We start from the raw sequence: 21,469 nt of genomic DNA, 5'->3' as shown, positions 1-21,469 counted from the left end.
TAAAGTTTGCCATTAGTCAAAATAAAATACTTAGTAGACTTTTAAAATTCGTTTAGATTTAAGTATGAAGTGTTAAAGGTAGACCGAATACGAATTTCAACGAAAAGACCACTGTCTCAAATTATAACTTATAACCGAGGTTTCTGATAGACATTTTAGAAATTCTTCCTCCGTTTGCTGAAAAAATCCTAATTATTTTCTTGCAATCTAATAACCCAATTTGCTATTATATTTTCCGTACCAATAAATCATTTACTTGATATATTGACAGTGTAAATTACCTAAACGCCGTGTAGGCTACAATGAAAATCATAAGGCAAAACTACTGTTACGTAACGCATTAATTGGTTCGGATGAAAATAACTTTTTATTTGGTGTACTTAAACATAGTATTCAATAAAAATCAAGAATAAGATACCATGGAATTACGTTACATCAAACGTATAAAATGTGTCACATTAAGAACATACAATATTATAGTATTCCAAAAATTGTGTTACGTTACTGAATATTCACAACGATGAGTATAACATAAAATTGTTTTACGTTATAGAATATACACTAAAAATAGTGTAACATAAAATTGTTTTACGTTATAGAATATACACCAAAAATAGTATAACATAACATTGTTTTACGTTATAGAATATACACCAAAAATAGTATAGCATAAAATTGTGTTATGTTATAGAATATATACCAAAAATAGTATAACATAAAATTGTTTTACGTTATAGAATATACACCAAAAATAGTATAACATAAAATTGTTTTACGTTATAGAATATACACCAAAAATAGTATAGCATAAAATTGTGTTACGTTATAGAATATATACCAAAAATAGTATAACATAACATTGTTTTACGTTATAGAATATATACCAAAAATAGTATAACATAAAATTGTTTTACGTTATAGAATATACACCAAAAATAGTATAACATAAAATTGTTTTACGTTATAGAATATACACAAAAAATAGTATAGCATAAAATTGTGTTACGTTATAGAATATATACCAAAAATAGTATAACATAACATTGTTTTACGTTATAGAATATACACCAAAAATAGTATAACATAAAATTGTGTTACGTTATAGAATATATACCAAAAATAGTATAACATAAAATTGTTTTACGTTATAGAATATACACCAAAAATAGTATAACATAAAATTGTTTTACGTTATAGAATATACACCAAAAATAGTATAGCATAAAATTGTGTTATGTTATAGAATATATACCAAAAATAGTATAACATAAAATTGTTTTACGTTATAGAATATACACCAAAAATAGTATAACATAAAATTGTTTTACGTTATAGAATATACACCAAAAATAGTATAGCATAAAATTGTGTTACGTTATAGAATATATACCAAAAATAGTATAACATAAAATTGTGTTATGTTATAGAATATATACCAAAAATAGTATAGCATAAAATTGTGTTACGTTATCGAATATTACCAGAAATAGTATAGCATAAAATTGCGTTACGTTATTTAATATACACCAAAAATAGTATAGCATAAAATTGCGATACGTAATTGAATATTCACCAGAAATAATATAGCATAAAATTGCGGTATGTTATCGATTTATTTCAAGAGCAGTATAACATGAAACTCGGTTACGTTTTTGAATAGGCTATTCGTACCGCAACAGTACAAACATATGGCCATCCCTACCTAACTTCAAAATATCATTCTTCACAATCAAAATGGTTTCACGTTTTTAAAAAACCCCAAATATTAGCCCGCCTATTGTGTTCTATTTTATCCGTACCGTGGTTAGCAGCGATAGAGAATACGCATCGTGACGGTGCAAATAGCCAGTGCGTTTTGGATATTCACCAAGAGGAGTATGGCATAAAACTGTGTTGCGTTATTGGATATACGCCATAGCAGTATGGCATAAAACTGTGCGTTATTGGATATTATACAACAATATCGGTATACCATAAAATCTGTTCTGTTACTGGACGTACACAAATAGCAGTATACCATAAAATCGTGTTACGTTATTGAATAAACTGGTTCGGAAATTATTACATTTCTACTTGATCAATAAGTCTCATTAATCCTGTTACCTCCAGGTAGAATTAGCCTATTGTGAACAGTGCAGATAATTAGCTTGTTAAGAAAAATATTTCAATAATTATAATGGATATACCAACTAATAACAACAATGTAACCTTGATACATATTATACACCTACAGCTATAATTAACTTTTATCGTATTCACAGACAATCAGGATTATTCCATCAAATGATTTCCAATAAACTTTCATTATGCTTAATTAAAGGTAGAGTGTGACTTGTGCTTCCTTCAAAAACCAGAACCGTTAAAAAAACATGATTTATGATTTTTTTTAAAACATATTAAAATCATTCTCGTTCTTAGTCCGATTTTCACACCTTTTTGACCGAAACGTCCAGTTTTAAGCTCTCAGACTTTCAGATAGATATTTAAAATAGTTAAAAAAGTTAATCTCACTTTAAAGACATCTCCACCCAACGAACGACAGTAATAAAAGTGATCAGAAAGGGGTTATCGTATAAAGATCAAGGACTGTATGCATTAATCAATATACAAAAAAAATATTCAATAATTGTTATACTAATGAAAATGTTTTAATTAAAAAGCACTTCTCAAGGTAATCAGTAATGCATTGAAATAGGATATCTCCATATCAAAAGCAAATATTTGATTTAGAAGTATAAAACATACATAGTATTATCGGAAATAGAAGGGTTCTATGTGCCAAAGACTTTTCAAATCAGTAAATAGTAAAGAACTATGTGTGACCCCATTCTTTCCGTATTCGTACTTTTTAGATAAAAATGACGCCACTAGTCCTGAAGTAACCTCTTGATGTGAATGAGATACGTAAATGAGAGTGGCAAGTGAAACCTTGTTACTTACAAGTTTAATCTTAAGCCTATGTTTGTGAAACCTTCATAGTCAGCCAGTTGAGAATGGGCTGTGCCGTTGTTTTCAAAGGGATAAAGATATAACTTTGCTTACTAAAGTTATATGATAATATTAGTAAAATAACGACGTATATTTACAAATAAAAATATACGATTTATACTTACACACATCTAAAAATAGAAACATCAATACTTCCGACTGTATTCACGATGATAGTGATATAATACAGGATACATCATTCGTTATCATCAATTAATTTGGCACTTATCTTAACAATATGCTCAAAAATACACAATAGCGCTACGATCTGATGGTATATTTACGTGAAGATGTCATTGACATGAAAGATCTATGAAGGACGATGTAAAGTCGAATCGTTTGCCGCGAGTAGAAAGAGAAGTCTAGTTTAATGAGTGGGATGGTATGGTTGGTGGAAAGATCGATGATTCTATGAGTGAAGATGCCACAGTAGTAGTACTATAACACTAGTACTAGTAGTAAGAGGCTTGATAGTAGAAGCTGTCAGACACTAGATGCTAAATCTTTCGGCACTCTTTTGCATTATTTCCATATTGTATCTAATAATACAGGTCCGATAACTGCGTCATAACTGTATCTATTTTCGTAAATTTCAACAAGTGTCCAATCAAATGCCGTGTACTCATGTAAAATTATGAAACACAGAGTTATGAATCAACCAAACTTTATTCCATACAGCATGGCCAAAATATCCTTCTAAGGTTGATTTCAATTGGATATTTAGATAAAGGTCTTCGGTATATTTTATGCTAATAGTGAACAGATGTGTTAAGTATAAACACCTAGATTATGAGAAAATACAAATGGGTATTACCGTTAACAAAGTATTATTTATAGGCTAATATTTCAATTGAATAACATTAATATCGGCCTAGTAGGGACGAAAGTCTTAACTTACACATTTACCTATAGTTGAATTGTGGGGACACCTACGTCGAATTTCAATTCTGAAAGTTAATCTGATAGCTGGAATTGATATCGTGATATAGCAAATATTCATACGAATTCATACTTAAATGCGCGAGTCATTTGTTTGTTGTCGAAAAAACTGATCTTTCAAGAAATATTAGACTGCACCTCTTTTGTCGATATTAATCAAGATATTTATCAGGCGAGTTTGCACTGAAATTCTCTTTGAATATTTATAATTATCATTTTCTGAATCTGTTTTAAAATTAACAAATTCGGGTTTATTAGGTTTGTTTTTTGGCCAAAGATATTATCTGACTTTCCAGCCTGTTAAACAGAGAGAAAAGACGATTCCCTTAAAACTTCGAAAAATGTAAGATCATCTTGACATAGCAAAAGTCGGTTGTGGAATTTCAAGTTATTATTTGAGGATATGAGTTATTCGCCTTGACTTGAAATCACTGATACTAATGACAAATTAATCACATTCCGTAGTTATGGAATGTACGGAAAAATTCATAAAGCATATTTGCACTCTCATCTGCTCTGTCATATTCAACAATGAAATGCGAGTCGAAAAGTTACGGACTTTGCAGAAAAATTTTGCAGAAAAATGTCATTCCCTTCAGTGATGCAGGTCGGAGAGGCTGACATGGAAAACAAGTCGTTGGAATGGACCAATAAACAGGGGCATCGTGATACAGCCACAGGGTGTGTTTGTAAGATCCCTCGAAATCAAAAAGAGTAGGCTAATGCCGCTGTCTTGACAAAATTTCCCTAATTGTACACTACATGGCGTTTCCCGTCTTAATTAGCCCATTAGGTGCAGAAAAGTAAGACGTAAAACTTCATTAATTTCATTTTCAGTGAAATGTACAGTGAGTAAAGTGCCTCTGAACATTAAGTCTAAGGGAGATAATTCAAAGAAAAATATGAAACTGTTCAGTTGATTTCATTTATTTCTCAATATGTTTGTGGACTTAAAAAAAATGTTTGATTACAGTTCAATATATACATATAACAATGAAAAATTCAACATCATACATAAACAGGACATTTTCTTGACATTGTATTGAATAGCACTATCTATCATTTCTATACTTAAAACTTGCATGCTCAAATAGGCAAGGCTGTATACCCCTCAACCTTTAAGTGAACTCTTCCAAACATGCATACTTCGTATTAATATAAGTATGATTGGAAGTACTCATTTGCAAAATAAGGGGTATTTTTCTTTGTTGCTTGTCAAATTACATCCAGCCTTGCAAATGCGAAAAACAAGAACTGAAGAACGCCCATTCCATTACAAGATTTCCAATTAAGGTGTGAGAACAAATATGAATGACAAAATCATGAAAGTGAATATGAATATTGATTGAATCTGTCAAAATACATAACTAAATATTTGAAAAGTAATTTATTACGGTCTGATATCTTTATAAATCTACCCACAAAACATAAAGAGATAGTTGGTAGATTAATATTTCAAAGCAATAATGAGTCAGAATTGCCTTTAGAATTAACTAAGTTTGTTTTTTAAGTTACTTTCAATAAGATATGTTTTAGATAGTCTATAGATACAAGTTACATAACACAAAATTATGTCCATTTCTGCCATTTAACACATCATTAAATTTACATATACAAAGGATTCATTCTTTCATACATATCTTACTCCCAAATCATACAGTACAATATAATACCAAATTGTTTCAAAGAGCTACATGTGAACTCTGAAACTGATGCAGAGTTGACAATTCCAAATGAAGAATGGTACCAGGTGTCTGGTGATAAAATGCGATTATGATTCTTTCTGATACAGCTCCTATATAGAGATATTTGAATAATCTGTCAAAGGGACATAATCCTGTTATTATTCCCAATAAGTTTAATTGTAACTACCCGTAAAACTGATCAAAATGGGTTTTTCTACACTTGTTTAAAAGTTAACAAACATAATGACAGAATAAGTGAAAACCAATAACTATTAATTCAATTTTCCTGTCTTCTTTTCACTATTCTCCAAGTGGTAGGTCAAAATAACCAAGATTAAAGTCCATACAGAAAACATTGTCAACAAATTATAAAGATTTCTAAGTTAGAGTTTAGTTGACAAAATCAATGTACAAAATATATACAGTAATCATTGAAATAAAAAAAGGTGGAAGTTATGAAATAAGCTCAGATAATAATGCCCATATTCAACCCTGATTATTAACAAAATCAAGATTAATCATTATAAGGTATATTCTCTTCGAAGTTGACAAATCATGCAATGTGTCACATAGAAAAATCATACAAAATAATTCATGATTAATCAGTATACACAAAAAGTTTTGTCTCTTCAAGGTGACAAATCATGCAGTGTGTTATACACAAAAATCATGCAAAATCACTGAAGCCCAATTTTGATTCAAATTTTCTTAAGATCTGCATTACAAAATACTATTCAAAACTGAATCAAATGCATTGTTTTGAACTCATCTCCAAACAATTTCCCATATATTGGAAGCACATTTTGATGTCTTTATCGAATCTAAGACTCTTCAAAATAGATAGCACTGCCTCTTATTATGCACCAAAATATCTAAAATGCTTAACATATCCCCGATCAAATTCCATATTTCATGCTTTGATATCCATAAAGACCTTATTTCATAACAACTCAGAAAATAAACAATAAATTGAATAAATAATATTAATTTACTATACACATTGATCTATTACTTGATTTATTTCTAAATTTCTCCAATCATTATTTAGATCATCTAAATGGTTATCAAAATCTAAAAGTTTTCTATAAGCTTCAGATCGTAGTAAATCACCAGCTACTGTTAAAGTTTCTTCTTCAACTGTGTCTCTAAAAAAAGATAATTTGATGTTTTGATACAAAATTCTTAATAAAATATTAGGGGGAAACAACACAAGACTTCTATCTAACTAGTTTTTTTTTAAGCGAACTCCATTGAGAAAATGCTTCAATTTTGCCATGAAAATCAATTTGAAAACGATGAAGGTTTATTAACAACATCAAGCCAAAAGCATTACTTGCTATTTTTAATCAATAACAACTTTACTTTGTTTACATTCAAGATGATATCTCACTTAACTAAATCTGATATTGAAGTCGCATACTTTCAAAATATAATTCAGTCAATGTACATATCTCCAAATCAAAATCAATACCTTTTATCATATTCTTTAAAATTATTATCTTTAAAACAATAAACTTTATAAGCCTCTGATAAAGACTCTGGTAATATTCTTCTATTATCAATCTACAAAAAACATGATTGAAACCATTAATAGAATAACCTCCTAATTCACTTCATTATCAACTTGGAGAAAACTCAAGATAATCCTCAAAACATGACCATGTTTTTACAGAGTATAACGTCTCAGTGTACAATGAAGAAAATTATATCCGAGCAGCAGAGAAAGATCAAATATTACTTCAGAAATAGCTAACACAACCAATTCAGTTGTTCCAAAATTTCCTCATTATATAGTGTGGTTGTCTGATGGCTTTATTTTCAATAATTTTTATATGTCAGATTCTAATTATCATATTTACCATTAAAACACAGGCTTCTGAAATATGATCTGAAATCTGATCTGATATTTTTCTACCAACAACTTTAGCTGAATGATTCAAACTGAAAAATAATAGTTAAGTTCGAACAGTTTTATTCAATAGCTTTAATATGAAGGTGAACTTTTAAGTTCTTTACATGCAAACTGTCCCTGTGAAATTGTTTAGTTAACATTACTATGAAAACCTCAAGATAGTTAATTCCACAAACTGCACTGTTCCTTAAGCATAAGCTTATAAGACAACAAATCAAAAGTTTATAACTTTCCATTTATTCATAAAATAAAGGTAGTGTGTTACTTACGTCATATCTTCATAATTAGAATTAGCCTGATAATAACCACCAATGACTAAACCTTTACTTTTACAATACCCATCAATCTGAAAATAAAAATATCAAGCTTATCTCAATAATCATAGGGAATAAACCTAATGACATTTGCAGTTCTTCAATTTCATTCATCTGTATTATTCAAAATGGTCCAGATGTTAGATTATAAGAATATTGATACATGATCGATACAATTAGATTCTATGGGATGGATAGGCTTATTGAATCCTACCTGTAAAAGGGCAACTTCCAGCATGGGAGCTAAACTCAATGATATATGGAATAATGGAATACAATCTACAAATTTCAGTGATTTTGATTGTTTCGTTTTGTTCTCCTCTGCCAGGAGTATTCCATTAACAGCCGCATGTGGATATTTGGCAGCATGGAGTATTATTTTACAGTATGCTCTCACGTTGAGTGAAATCTCCGCCATGTTTTATCCTTTTATATGATTTACTGCTGCACAGTCTGTGAAGATTATTTTTTGAAAAATGTTTAACCATCTTGATATTCTCTAATGTTATATTGTGAGAAACAATATTTTATTTTGAAAAATATGAAGGGTGAATTCTACCCTAGTAATGATTAATTACAATTAGTTTGTAATAAAATGTTTCGTTTCATGAATAAAATTTAAATGGAACTGTGTACGGTATCTTATATGCACTGAATTTCATAGGTAATAACAGAGCAGACATGTCCAATTTCAAAGTCTAATTTGAAAAACATTCGCACATTGTAAATAGAAATGAACAATGTATATATACATAAAACTATCTTTTCATTTACTACTTATCATATTAGTCCGGAAATGGTGAACATGTACAATGAACCATAAATAAGTTACACCGTTAAAGACTCGAATATCATGATATTTAAGGAGCCTAATAAACAACCGCCTGGTTGACCTGATATAAAGCAATATGGTCTCCTAAAAACAACACGTGCTTCATTAAAAGTGTAAACATTGGCATATCATATCATAACTCTTTATTTACCACTGAATATAACAATCCAAAACGTGTGCAACCTTTGAGTAAGTCTTGATCTGATGAAATGAGAATTACTGTCAAGTCCAACTCAAACTGAAATGCCCACTTCTTGATCTTTAACTGATACACAGGTTCCTACAAATTTGGCATATACTTTAAAAAAATGCCCTCAATCACTTTTGGGTATCAATGCCTTTAATGGTCATTTATCATTGTCATCTCATTCAAATGTAATTATCACACGAGGAAAGACCTTGGCCAAAAGAACTATATTTGTATTATTTTATTGATTAAGAGTATTGTTTTATACTTTCAGGAACCTGTGATATAATATTACCAGAATAATGGAGGTTGATTTTCCTCGAGGTAAAGGGAGCCAGAAGAGAGATAAAAAGGCAACTGCTAGGAAGCCGGTCAAAAGAAAACGGGAGAAAAACCTGTTCATGGTAGGCCTATGGCTTTAATTTTGAAATCAAGAATTTGATATCCTTTGTATTGACTTGACCTGTAATCCAATAGATGCTTTATAACAAGAGGTGTCGATGACAAAAATGCTTCACAACATTGAAATTGTATATGAACTAAATGATAAATGCTTTTCATGTAGGCTTATAGTTTTTCAGATGCAAATTCTTTTGTTATTACTTATTTTTTAAATTTATATTCTCCAGACCGAGAAAAGTAGACCTAAATCAAAGAAAAGAAAGATTTCTAAAGTTGAAGAAGATGATGGAAAAAAACACAAAATACAAGGAACTGTTGACACTCATATTTCAAACAAGATAGAACCGTTTACTATTAAGGTAGTGTACATTGATCTCTTTAGAAAATATCATAATCACCATTAGAGGTATGTCATGAAATTTGTACCTATTGTCTAATGTGTGCTAACAATACTCTCATGTATTAACTTTTCAGTAGTTCAAAATTAAATCAGCAATTTCTAGCTCCAAAATTAATTTGAAAACACTATTGACAACCCTACTAGTAATTTGTACTGTTTGTGTATTTTCAGTCAGTATGTCCTGGTATGGTATTATTAGGTTGTATCAGTGAAATTAAAGATTATAAACTAATCATTACATTGTCGAACAATATAAAAGGTGTGGTTGCTATAACAGAAATATCTGATGCTTATACCAATAAATTACAACAGTTAGCTGATGGACAGATAACAGAGGAGGAGGTTAGTGAAACAGATAACAGAAATCGAAAACTTTTTTACATTTACACAAAAAGAGGTTTCTCTTCTTTGTATGTGTATTTGGGAGACTTATTGCTTCATTTTGCACCATTACAACATCTGTGGTTTCTTTTGATTAGAGAAAAACGTGATAAGATGATAAGTATCGAAGGGGCTATCAATGTTAATTTATTTCGCAAATGATTTTTTTCAGGAAGTATATGGTTTATCGGAAATGTTTGAAGTTGGTATGATAGTATGTTGTAAAATAGCTGATAATAAATATAATATCAATAAAAAAATATTAGACTTAACATTAAACCCTCGTCTGGTACATGAGAATAAAACAGCTAAATGCTTGAAAAATAACATGGTATGTAGATTTTTTATACTCAAGAGGGAATCAAATGAAAAAACTTTAGTAACATTTATTGTAATATGCATTGTGTATCTCATGAAACAGTGTGAAACTCCCTTAAGTAACAACATGTTTCAGGTTCTGTTATGGTATTACTAGATCGCTTTACAATTAACGTACTGAGCACAGTGTAACAGTGGAAATATTGTCAGGTTTTGACTCAGATAAAGAAATAAGTAAAAGGTTGATATATATTTTTTTTTTGTAGTTGATATGTGGAAGTGTGGTAAGTGAAGAAGATCATGGTTATTTAGTTGATATTGGTATACAACAAACTACTGGTTTTCTCTCAAAAAAATATACTCAGACTTATATCGCGACTATGTGTGAAGGTTAGTGTTTTCTTCTTCAAATTGACTATGAATTCCTTTCATTTCAAGTGACATATCTTGAACCTAAGAGAGGTATGCCTTTTGATGTGAACCTTTGGTTCATTATTCCAATACACTGCTGTTCACAAATGGTTCAGAAATGCAAGATGGAATTTTCTGATATTCTTTATTTTCTTTACATTAGTGAATTCATCTAATAAGGATTATTCTAAGTGCTGCTACCTTTCAAACTAGGAAAACCCAAACTCAACACAAATACTGACAGAATGATATGTTTTGTGTTTATTAACTTGTATTGTGTATTTATTGTATAGGTGATAGTTTAATGGTAGGAGAGCTAGTATGGTGTCATGTAGAAATAAAAGATGAACAAGAATTATTATCAGACAGTATCCATACAATATATTTAAATATTCAACCAGACATTATCTCAAAAACAATGGTAATTATTGATCATATAACCAGTATTATTCACTAAAATTTCAGAAACATTAAATTTTGTTCAGATATGGCTACATTACATGAAGAAAGTTGTGATTTTCAAAGCCTTGATACACCTTGTATGCACATTTTGTAGCAATACTTCAATTGCTTTGGAGACATTGAAACTGATGGTTAAGATGGTAGATTGTTTTCGTTTATTTTGTAGATAGAAGTTGATAGACCTATTACATACTATAATTTAGTTCCTGGCCTAAATGTTACTGGTATTGTCAAGAAGGTAGAGTGAAAATATTTCTTCTTACAAGCAATATTGTTCGGGAAAGATCAAGCTCAAAAAGCTTCATCAATCATTAGTTTTGGAGAAAGGATTGCAAAAACAAGCTTTGTAATTCTTGTTAAACATATGTGCTGATGTCACTTCAGCAGGATTAAGAAGCATCACATTTGGGGGCCGCTCGATTGGTGAGTTCTGCATGTTCCTGATTCGTGGAACAAGTTTGAACAGACTCATGAACATAAGCTGATTTCAACTGAGAATCTAGGTATTTTATTTGATGTTTATCATGTGATATTTCAGTCTAGTGAATATGGTATAGTAGTACGTGTAGGTAATAAGTTCTGTGTTATACATTCTACACATGTTAATGGTAGTCATGAAGATTTTAAAGAAGATCAAAAGGTAATTCTTGTAAATGATGTTTGATATTAAATAAATCTTCTCATTCTTAATTACCTTGGCTGTTTTGAAATTTGGAATATTCCTAAGAGACTTGAGTATATTAATTCCTCTTTAAGATATATTTGAAAATATGAAAAACAGTTTGATGTGACTTAACATGTTATTTAATGTTATATAGGGTTTTCTTATCTGGTAATAGGATTAATACAGTACGAGCAACTGTGTTGTACTATAAGGGGAATAACTCTTGTTAAGAATGAAGTTTTTCAGACCACAAAATACCACATTTTGCAAATCCTGTCAGATACAACTGCCAAATGTGCATACTGACCCCTTATCAACCACAAAGATTTTTTTTTTAAACTTTCGCTCAGAGAAGATGTTTTATGTGTCTAAGAGAAAACCTATTAGTAGCAGTACAAATTCCTCTGATATAATGTTTTGTTTCAATTGTTTTGTTCTTTATTTCAGATTCCAGTAAAAATTCTGTATATTCATCCAGAGAGTAAGACAGTATATGCTACCACTCTACCACATCTACTATATTATAATGGTACCACATTAGATAATAAATTTAATGAGTTTACTGTGGGAGATATTGTTAAGAATGCTGTAGTTTGTGAAACCAGCAAGAAAGGAATATATCTGAAATTAACTCATGGAATAACAGGATTTGCCCAGGTAAATTTAATAGTTTTAAATGGATTCAATGTTTCACTCTACTGTCTGTTTTGCCTGCTAAAAGTGATATGATACAAAATGATTAAAAAATTGCCATATGGACATTTTATATTATTATAACATATTTTTATATAGTTAAAAATTATTTTTTTGAAAAGATTTAAGTATGTTTTTTTTCTATCATTTTCCAGAAAGGTCATCTATCAGATTCCACAGTTGAAAAAATATCTGAACAGTTTCCTATAGGCTCAAAACAAAGGTATTTACTTAAAATTTAATTTTTTTATTTTTGGAAAACTCTAGTTGTGAGCTAAAACTTCAAGGCAGGTGTTATTATGATTCAACTCTTTAAATGGCTTGCAAAAAAATTTTTCATTCTTGTTTTATGTTCATCAATAGATGATACCATCTTCTTTATTTCAGATGTAGAGTTATAGGCTTTTCACCAATTGATAATTTTATTATGTTATCTTTGAAACAGTAAGTATTGAAATTGTTACTTAGGTAAAAGATGAATTTTATAAACCAATTCCTATAACCTGCCATAAACTTACAAGTCTCTGCATGATATACTCTTTAAACCTATAATGCAGAGAATAAAAACTGTTTGATGACTTTCAGACATTTTGTACTGCTATTGTACATGTTTATTTATTTTTCTAGGAGTATATTAAATAGAGATTTTATCAAGATACGAGACATAGTACCTGGATCTTTGTTCAAGGTAAATTAATATATATTTCATAGAATAAGTATATGTTATAATTTAAAAAGCCTAGAAATAGAATGGTAATAGTTCTATCCTGGCAAAATTTCTTCAAGATGTTGCCAATTATCATAACTCTAAATAGGAACAGTAGAGGCTAAATGGTTTCTTCTCATTTTTCAGAATTTAATTTAATTTTCAGATTCTGAGTAAATTTGTATTATTGTATTAAATTTGAATAGGTTGAAGTGAAATATGTAAAAGATACAGTAATAGGTGTTAAAATTGGAGATTTAAAAGGTATTATACCAGCTCTACATATGGCTGATGTACCGTTAAAAACACCACAGAAATTATTTAATGAAGGAGATGAACTAGATTGTAGGGTAGGTTAATCTTAATTTTTGTTTTAAAATCCTTAAAATCAACTTAAACCAAAATAGGGTTTAAAAAGGGATATACATGGTATTTCTGAGGCCTATTTTCAATGTTTTATTAGACTCCATTTGTCCATTTGCTGAAAATATTTTTTGATAATTCTATTTCTATTTTAATTGCAGGTTCTATCGGTAGATATGAAGGACAATAAAGTAACTCTTACTAATAAAAAGTCACTAGTTAATACTACCTTACCTATAGTACATGATACCAGTCAAATACACAAACATCTAGAATTAGAAGGCTTTATTGTTATGATGAATGATAAAGGTGTTCTGGTAGCTTTCTATAATAATGTAAAGGTAGGTGGGAGTTATCTGCCCTTATCCTTAGTTTATAAGCTTTGAATATCTATGCATGTAATTCAATTTACTCAAGTGTATGAAAGGGTGCGTACTATACTCGCAATTATATGGTATCAACATAATGAGTTTTGGCTCCTAATTAAACCTTGCACTGCTGACTTTAATGCTTTGATTATTGACTTGTTTGCTGTATTTTGTAGGGTTGGGTACCTATATCAGAACTAACTGAAGAGAGAATAGAACATCCAGATAAAGTTTTTTATATAGGACAAGTAGTAAGATGTAGAGTTATAAATTATGATGAAGAGAGTAAGAAAATTATACTTTCTCTCAAGGTATGCTATTCTTACTGTTATACTATTATATATGGTGGTGGGCCCTAATCTCGATTAGCAATTGAAAGTCATCTTTCCTCATATTCTAATCTGAAAATGGGTACAAATAATCTAGAATCGAACAATACCAAGAGGTTTGGCCGAGGACCTGTTGGAAGACAGGATCCTGGTGAACCTTAGTTGTTACTCTAGTAAATATGATAGAATGAATGATTTATACTATTTCAGAAAGGCACCAGACAAAGAGAACCAAGAAAAAGACAGATTTCAGTATCTGATCAATTTGAAGCTGGGAAGGTAAGAAATTTCCAAAAAAAGCCTACTCTTCTCTAAAAGGATACTCATAGAAATCACCAGTTGTGTTTGGCTATTTTCAACGCATGTCTCATGCAACTTAGTTGTGAGTTCTCTTCTGTACTCATGACCACTTTCATTATTTCGACTGGTAATTGCTATGGTGTTACCTGGGCACCTTTATTATGACATCCGGCTCGAAATGAGAGTCCTGATGATGAGTTTTATATTTGAAACATGTTTATAGCAGAAAATGAAATCTTTGTGAATATGAATAGTGTATTTATGTAGCTAACTGTGATTGTAGATAATAGAATGTAGAATAAAGATTAAAAGAAGAGATGTATTTATAGTAGAAGATCTAGCTAGTAGTTATGAAGCTGTGTTATATAAATCTCATCTTGCTGACTTTGATGACTTATGTGATTTATTGTGGGAAAAGTTACAAGTTGATGATGTTTTAAAACAAGTTATACATTTTTCTGGCACCAATAAGATAGTATCCTTTACAACTTCAGTGGTTATCATGGTACCAAACTTGCAGCTGCTCAAAATCAAAGTAGAACTTTATTTCATCAACATGACAAAAGATTTTTTCTGTTATTCTTAAAAGAATGATAAATTTCATTGGGTTCTGTAGCACAGTTGGTCAGAGCATTGTTTTCTTACCACATGAGGTCACCCAGACTGAAAAATGACCAGCCTTGACCCAGCTGAAAATGATTACCAGTAAGCCAGGACAGATCAGTGCCAAGTGCCAGCTGGTTGATTGGAATCTTGGAGTGTTTGCCTTGTAAAATATAGTTATTTGTTTGTTTTTCTATTTCTTTCAAAACAATTGGCATATGCTGCCATTGTAGGTAATTGCTAAATGTATTGATTTGGAATATTTTTTACTCCATGAAGAGTTGGAATATTTTCTTCCTTACATCTAACTATAGGTAGTATCAATGAAACCATCTTTATTAAAACAGACAGAGAATGATATTATACCTAGAGATTTCTCTGATATCAGTGTAAGTAGATTGTGATTTATCAGCTTGAAAAGGATATATGCATTTCATATTTCCTGTGAACAGTAACTTTTTGAAGCTTCAGTATAATTCTAAGGATCTCGTTAATATATTTTAGTATCTTTAAACACTCTAATGAGTTTTATTGATCCAGAAGATCTACACGTTCTTTGTTGGCGTCTTCCTATATTGCCCGCTCTTCATTCACCCCTTAAACACTCACATTTTGCCCTTTCTCTGTTTTGCCCCTTTCCCATGTCCCTTGGTTCTCTACTTAAAAGAACTATGGAATCTTGGAGTGTTTGCCTTGTAAAATATAGTTATTTGTTTGTTTTTCTATTTCTTTCAAAACAATTGGCATATGCTGCCATTGTAGGTAATTGCTAAATGTATTGATTTGGAATATTTTTTACTCCATGAAGAGTTGGAATATTTTCTTCCTTACATCTAACTATAGGTAGTATCAATGAAACCATCTTTATTAAAACAGACAGAGAATGATATTATACCTAGAGATTTCTCTGATATCAGTGTAAGTAGATTGTGATTTATCAGCTTGAAAAGGATATATGCATTTCATATTTCCTGTGAACAGTAACTTTTTGAAGCTTCAGTATAATTCTAAGGATCTCGTTAATATATTTTAGTATCTTTAAACACTCTAATGAGTTTTATTGATCCAGAAGATCTACACGTTCTTTGTTGGCGTCTTCCTATATTGCCCGCTCTTCATTCACCCCTTAAACACTCACATTTTGCCCTTTCTCTGTTTTGCCCCTTTCCCATGTCCCTTGGTTCTCTACTTAAAAGAACTATGGAAACATTAACAGGTGGAGAAGATAAAATAAGTTATATAGTTTTTAATTTTTATTTCTGTCACTGAATAAAATCTTATTGTAAAAAGGTTTTTAGGGTTACTCATGTAAAATGATAATTTATATTATTTGTTTATAGAAAGATATGATATTACCAGCTGTAGTAAAGAATATAGTAGAATATGGTATTTTCTTTACATTGACTGGTGGATTAGGTGGATTAGTTCCAATGAAGGTATGTATTATTTGGTAACTGTTTGCTAGGAAGGTGCTGTTAATATTCCTCTCAAATTAAGTAAAATTCTGAACAAGGGTTTTCAAAGAACAACCCAGCATTTTTAATCCCTTAGGTAATATATTTTGACATATTTTGCTAAACGTTTCATGTGGTCATTATGTTAAACTGAAGGTAATGTTTAGTTCTATCAATATTTTGATATTTTAGGTTGCAAGTGATAACTATTTATCTTATGAAGATATAGTAGAACACCTCCATATTGGACAGAGTATAGTTATACGTATTACCTATCTTGATATAGAGAAAAAAACATTTGTTGGTTCCATGTTGACCAAACATTGTTTTCCTAACTCAGTAAATAAAGCTTCACTATTGATGGAATCCTATTTAGATAATAAAGATTTGGTTTATGACTTACTGAGTACTAGTATGTCTTGTAAAGGTAAGTGTTATGTTTACTATACTTTTGCCTAGTTTCGACACTTAAAATGAAAATCAAAAAATAATTTTCCAGACTTCTTGGATCTTGTTTACTTAGTTTCATATTATCTAGTATATTTTTCGTTGTTTTCAATGATGTTAAAAAGCAAATGAAATGAAGAATTTGAAAAAAATCCATGATTGTTGCTATATAATTAGCGATTGAAAAGATAAGAATTAGAATTTTACTGTTTTTTTTGTCAGATATTATGAGTAAAATGAGGAGTATACCAGTAGGTTCTGTTGTTAGTACTGTAGTTAATAATCTAGATGATGATGGTATTGACTCTACATTATCTAATGGTTTACAGGCACACGTCTCTACTGATCTAACTTATGGTAACTAATTATAATTAACTTTTATAACAAAATGTTTCAGGAATTTAAGCCCTGTTCTGAGGATAGTTTTGAATACTAACAATATCCCCTTGACAGAAAGTCTGTAAACAATAAGCCATGATTACATTCTTTCAATGGAAGGCTCTGATTGGTCCTGTTCTCTGGTGTACAATCTAATCAAATGGTTGCATTTTGAGTTACAGAAATAGTGGCTAGTGCAGTCAAGGTATAAGGCAGAGTTTGTAATAGCTTAGAAGATGGGTAAAACTGTGATTAAAAGTAAATATTATGTATTTGAATTCTGGTTTTTATTCTAGGTAAAACAGTGATGGAAGGAGATAAGATATTAGGTGTTGTATTGTCTATAGATATATTAAATAATAGAATAGAATTATCTCTAGATGATAAGGTTATATCTGCCATGAAAAAAACACAAACAGAAGATGATGTTCAACAGGTAACTACACAGCTGATGTTTGCTTACTATGATTTTGATCTGAGGCCTTAACAGGGGCCAAGATAGTATTTTCCCCCTGTCTGGAAGCAGAATGTATAAGTTTTAGATCCTTTGACACTGAATTTGGATAATGAATAGACTAATACTGTCCTGGCAAAATTTGCCTTAATGCATTGCATTGTCCCTCTCAATTGGCCTTATCATGAATACAAATTTTTTATGACAGTGAAAATGTATTCTATTGAACAAAGAATTAAAAAATGATTGCTGAAATCAAGTGTATATGCTTAAATATCTGGCCTTTATTGATGGAATAAGTTCTAAAATCAATATATTTTCAGTTAAATATCCATACAACTATATCATCTACTATATTACAAGTCAATCCTGTATATTATTTAGTATCATTAAGAGGAAAAGCTCTAGGTTCTATGGCTTATGTACCTACAAAACAGGTAAAATTTCATTTTGTGCTAGTATTGCAAGATACATACATGTGTGGAATTTTGCCACATAATACATAAATAGACTGGATTTATATTGGAATTATTGTCTTAATCAAAGACTTGATTAATTTGGTTGTGTAAACAGTTTGTGTGTTAGCTATCGAATGTCCATTTTGGCAATGAAATTTTGAATTAAGATAAATACTTGTTCTTAAACTTTGAAGTAAAATTATTAGAGAATATCAACCCTGACTATGGTATTTTGTATATATTTCAGACTATTAATAGTATCAATGATAAAGAATTATTCCCAGTTCATCACAAATTAAATGTTAAAATTAATAGGTTAGTGATTGTGTCATCCAGTCTCTTTTTCTCTTATGCTCGGGGAAATCTGGCCAGCATCAATAAGTTTATACCTGAAGTGGATGTAGGACAAAAAGCAGTCACATTGTCCCTGTTTTCGTGCAAAGATTTTCTTCACGGTATATACTTGATAGTGTGAGACATTAAACTCCATTTTATTATGAAAGTTTGACTCTTTATTAACCCTTCAAACACTAACTTCCATGTAATATAACTTCAACTCATAGGCTGGTAGAGCAGTCTATGTTGAAAGGGTTAATGATAATTGATAGTTTATGTTCTAGTGTTCACAATGAGAATCTGATAGCGTTAGTCAACTATAAATTAATGGAAGCTCAGATCGAGAAATTTAAAGAGAAGTTTGTAAAAGATAAGACCTATCTATCTATTGGTGGGTGTTACACAGCTTGTATAAAACAGATTCATCCCTCTACCATGGAGTTAGATATAGAGGGTTATACTGGTACTATACACTGCGCTGATATGGTGGACACTATTGAAAATAATGTAAGCATTTTGTTATGAAACTTAACCATTTAAAGTTTGACTTTTATCTTTAATGTGAGGAATAAGTTTGTATGAGCTAACATGTGCCTCCTAAGGCATTTCATGCTAATAATTTTATTATCACCAGCATGCATGCTGATTTTCATAGGGACACATTTAGCTAAAATCTACCTGATTTTGATTTGGATGGTAAATATTTAGGCTACTATCGCCCTTCAATTTACTTACAATAAATAACAAATTGTTGTAAAAATATAATATGTTGATCTCATTTAATTTTGACTCATCTTTAATTTCAGGGATATCATCCTTTCAGTGAATACAAGATAAATGATAAACTTAAAGTTCGAGTCATTGGCTTTGCCAAGAAGTAAGTTCATACAATAGAATTGCGGTATATATCGTAATACAAGTCAGATTGATGATATATTATTAGTAATATCAATTTTGCCATTGATGATATACACATACTACCAAACGCTTATCTGAATAAAAATCACCGCACTGACATGTTATTTGAAAAGAAATGACATCACATTAATATATATTATCATGAATGTGTTCAAATAACTTAGTGTTTGTTTGTGAAATGTATATTGAAAATCAACAAAAAATTTAATCATTTATACCATTGTTTATTTCTTTTATCAGAAAAAGTGAAGAAAAGATAGCAGAATGTGTAGCTAAACCTAGGTATAAAATATTATAATTATTGATTATATACATATAGTTTGGATAATTTGCTATTTTTAAAGAAAAAGGTTTTTTATGTACCAATATCTCTCCTGGTTTCGACTTTTTGGCTCTCTCATGGTACCTTTGTGTCATAGGCAAAATGCAAAACTAAAATGTTCAAATGAAAGCTTTATAGTGGATAGGTTGCTGTGGATATGTGTTGAGGACAATTAAAGTTGTCAGAGACTGCTAATATAGTCCTTGATGTTTGGGTTAGTACTTGGATGAAATAGTAATAATATTTAAATTTTTCAGCTGTTTTTAGTGTTTTGAGCCTTAAATTACAGATTTCTTTTTTTTCAGTCAGCTGAAGGGAAAAATTGGAAAAGTTGACAAAAGTTTTCCACTGAAGAGTCGTCGAAATGTATTCATTAAAAAGGTATTTGATAATTTACTCATTTTTTCTGTTTTCATTTTAAAAAAATAGTGAATTAAAGAAAAGTTAATTGTGGAATGGTTTGTGTGCTAGTGAATGATCAATTCTATGGAAATATGCAGTAGGATTATTGCTTTGGAGAGCCAGTTCGATCAGTTGTTGCTTGACTTTTAAAGATAATACTAACATCAGTATAATATTGTTTTTATGTAGATTGATAAAGAAGAGGTCTGTGTATTTTTATCATCTAAAAGAATGGGCTTGATTTCAAAATTTGATTTATCGAATGACCTAACAGTAAGTACTATTTTATATTCATTGTATGTATTGTACCAATTGATCTGGAAAATGGCAAGTTGTGAGCTCATTTCTTCTTCTTGTCAAATGGTATTCTTGTTTTGTCTCCAACAAAAATTTGTTAAACTAAATGCTAAAGTCATTTTCTTCACTTTTTTTTCAATTCATTCATTTATGTTCTTCATGATTTTAGGCTTTAGAACATGTAGCAGATCATTTTAAGAAAGGTCAAGGCTATGACGCAGAAGTAGTAGGCTGTAAAGGAAGGAGAAAAATTGTCTTGTCGCTACTAGGTAATATATATTTCATTTTTAGCTATTTGTTGATTTGAAACATGTCTAACATTTTCATTGGCATAGCAACACTTGAACTTATGTATCTTTTATTTATCTTGGCTTTCAAAAATGTATTCACTGTATCTACATCTACAATTTTGCATCTTTCATAGGAAAAACCTTTCTTTTTTTCCAGATCACAGAGAAAAAACTGTTGAAGGTGAAACAACGAAATGTTTTGTTAATCACATAGATATAGAAACTAATGAATTATCAGTTTCTTTACCATGGAAATATAAGGCTATTGTGAAAGTCAATAAGAACATTGAAAATTACCGTCTTGGTCAGTGGTTTTGGTGTGATGTCTTAACAATAGATAAGACTAAAAGAACATGTACTATAAAACTGAAGAACTCAAGAAAAGAGAAGACATAATTTTAAGCTAGATATTTCTTGTGTTCATTGTATAACTTGTAATTAAAAATATTCATTTGT

At 30.1% G+C, this 21,469-nt stretch overlaps 2 protein-coding genes across 2 annotated transcripts; one reads left to right on the top strand and one right to left on the bottom strand.

The window, feature by feature from the left end:
• Positions 1-7,789: 7,789 nt before the first annotated feature.
• Positions 7,790-8,256, bottom strand: LOTGIDRAFT_144085 (hypothetical protein; the record flags this gene model as incomplete). The annotated part of the gene is made up of 2 exons (XM_009054743.1): positions 7,790-7,870; positions 8,053-8,256. 2 exons carry the CDS (start codon positions 8,254-8,256, stop codon positions 7,790-7,792), a joined length of 285 nt encoding a protein of 94 aa, XP_009052991.1.
• Positions 8,257-8,777: 521 nt separating this feature from the next.
• Positions 8,778-21,469, top strand: LOTGIDRAFT_239331 (hypothetical protein). The gene is made up of 33 exons (XM_009054742.1): positions 8,778-8,859; positions 9,132-9,261; positions 9,487-9,618; positions 9,831-10,001; positions 10,213-10,371; positions 10,625-10,748; positions 11,063-11,190; positions 11,398-11,469; positions 11,770-11,871; positions 12,343-12,552; positions 12,744-12,811; positions 12,976-13,032; positions 13,216-13,276; positions 13,501-13,644; positions 13,819-13,998; positions 14,202-14,336; positions 14,565-14,633; positions 14,938-15,159; positions 15,572-15,646; positions 16,101-16,175; positions 16,598-16,693; positions 16,904-17,138; positions 17,381-17,515; positions 17,833-17,972; positions 18,314-18,427; positions 18,696-18,763; positions 19,069-19,291; positions 19,591-19,661; positions 19,943-19,984; positions 20,330-20,405; positions 20,616-20,699; positions 20,893-20,992; positions 21,171-21,469. Exons 2-33 carry the CDS (start codon positions 9,160-9,162, stop codon positions 21,407-21,409), a joined length of 3,909 nt encoding a protein of 1,302 aa, XP_009052990.1. The 5' UTR covers positions 8,778-8,859; positions 9,132-9,159; the 3' UTR covers positions 21,410-21,469.

The sequence above is a fragment of the Lottia gigantea genome (genome assembly GCF_000327385.1).
Source record: "Lottia gigantea unplaced genomic scaffold LOTGIsca_223, whole genome shotgun sequence".
Lineage (NCBI taxonomy): Eukaryota > Metazoa > Mollusca > Gastropoda > Lottiidae > Lottia > Lottia gigantea.
This window is presented reverse-complemented; position numbering and strand designations above follow the sequence as displayed.